The 2,194-nt window shown below is 42.8% G+C and overlaps 1 protein-coding gene across 1 annotated transcript in view; it reads left to right on the top strand.

The window, feature by feature from the left end:
- The window catches only part of alk (ALK receptor tyrosine kinase), a 538,088-nt gene that overhangs the window by 487,814 nt on the left and 48,080 nt on the right, over positions 1 to 2,194 (top strand). The window contains exon 12 of the mRNA XM_020621985.1: positions 1,687 to 1,806. Coding sequence (XP_020477641.1) covers positions 1,687 to 1,806 — 120 coding nt within the window. The remainder of the gene's footprint in view (positions 1 to 1,686; positions 1,807 to 2,194) is intronic.

Below are 2,194 nucleotides of genomic sequence, written 5' to 3'. Positions count from 1 at the left end.
ACCCCCCCCCCCCCCACGTTGACGGCCCTGTATACAACCAAAAGTTTCAGTCGTACTGAAGTTTTCTGCATTTACAGCAACCAACAAGGGTCAGCCTACTATACAGCAGCACCACTGAGTGTGTTGTGTATACAACATAACATCAAAGACATAACACAGACATGTTTACAGCAGCTATCACCAGCCTTACTCCTAATGACTTTTCAAGCACTTTCTAGTTGAAGACAAATTTCCAGCATCGGAATAGGATCATGACAGTCTTGCTACAGTCTGGTCGTGCTCTGTCATCTCAATCATTTGGTGTAAGGTGGTGAACCGAGCTGTTTGAAGTTTTTTTTTTCCCCCCAATCTTGATGTTCCAAAAACATGTTTAATATTATCCTAAGTCTTTAGTCTTGGCTTCTGCAGACAGTGACATGAACATTGTAATCAACCAATAGGTGAGCTCTCTCCAGCACCAAAGAGGAAGCAGCATAGCAGACACAGAAACAGCAGTAAATGAATAACACGTGGCTAAATATGGTGGAGACTTTGGTGACTTCATACCTGGGAAGGCATGGTTCTGTTGGACCATTATAAAGAAGGAGAAACTGGTGGAGTTGTCGACTGAGCCATCTGTTTGGCATGTCATCCAGTTTGTGCCACAACAGAGTGGAGAAAGAGAAAAGGTGGGCACACCTCACTGTCCCCTTTCAGTCAACCACGGCTGCGTCCACATCATATCTCTGACTAAAAACTGACTAATGACACATTGTCTTTAGATGTGAGATGGTGCAGACTTCAGCCTTTTTTGAGTTGTATCATAGTCTTCTAGTGTAAGGCGAGCTTAAGCTGAACATGCTATGTAGGAACAAAAAAGTGTTCACAACCTATGGCCATGTTAAACAGTTCAAGGAAATGGTAAATTTCTCTTCATAGACTATTGTTATTTAAATGGGAGGTTCTAATGTGTTTTGTCCTCTATGACGTTGTAATGCTGCCTGACGTTTTTATTGTTGATTTCAGTATTTTTTATGTTCAGATGGCAGGGTTCCTTTAGCCTCAGCTGTCCCTGTTCAGGTGTGGCAGCAGATTTCTTTAACACCATTCAGGCTGGTGTTTGCTACCACTGATTCAGGTCTGAAACCATGGTAACTCCTGTTTCAGAACCCTGCTGAAAATTAGAGAATGGGGACAGATGACTGTTTATTTCAGCATCAGTTCATTATAATAGTTAAATCTCCTACTTTAATATCTTTGGGGGAGAGTGGTTCCTCTGTCTTGACCTTACTATAATAGACAACCTTTTGACTGGAAAACTTATTTCTGGGTGAGAATTTGAGGGTAAGAGTTCAAGGTACCAGCAAGCTTATGATCCCGGTCTTGGGAAAGTTTTGAGATTGGAGGCTTGCTGGTTTGCTACAAAACCCCAGGCTCAGTGTGCTAACCCATCTACTGTAGCAACAGAGATAGACAGGGGGCAATGAAGAGGAGCTGAATGTTATGCATTTTCCTCTCTGTGTACAGCCACTGGTGATACAAATGAAAGAATGACCCCTGCTGGTGGCTTCACACTTTTTGTGCCAGTGAAGCTTCTGCATCTACTGTGCCTATTCAGTTGTTCAGGAGCAGCAATAGGGTTTCATTGCTGCATATGAAAGAAAGAAAGCACTGGCTTTTCACTAAATGCATTATATTTCTTTTCAGCCAATGGCGAGTTTCCACCAATGGTCACTGGCACAACCAGAATGCCATTTCAACCAGCTGTTGGGACTACGCCCCCGTCCATTGGAAGCCCCTTGATGATCTTCCCCACCATAGACTACTGTAAGTGTAAGCTTGACTGCCACAGTTACACAGAAAGTGTGAGTGTTGCTCATATTATGGTCCCTTATGCTGTGGAGGAGAACATGTTTAATGTTAATATTTTCTGTCTGTTAGTGATTCTCCTCCTGTTTCTTTGTCTTCCCTGCTCTCTCTCTTTTATTCACCCATTAAACTTGTACACACACGTATGTTCACATGCATTAATAATTCACAGTTACACTACACGTGCTGAGCATGGCACGATGCAACGGCTGCAGCAAAGTAATTATGCCCCTTACTGATCTGTACCACATCCACATCTGAGTGAGAGATCTCCTTTGGCAGTAAATGAAGCAGGACGGGCAGTTTTGAAGTGTAAAATTCTCCAATTTGTCTCCTGAGAATGTCA

The sequence above is a fragment of the Monopterus albus genome, unplaced genomic scaffold, assembly GCF_001952655.1.
Source record: "Monopterus albus unplaced genomic scaffold, M_albus_1.0 scaffold270.1, whole genome shotgun sequence".
In the NCBI taxonomy this organism is placed as follows: Eukaryota; Metazoa; Chordata; class Actinopteri; order Synbranchiformes; family Synbranchidae; genus Monopterus; species Monopterus albus.
Note: the sequence above shows the minus strand (reverse complement) of the source record. Positions and strands in the feature narration are given on the sequence as shown.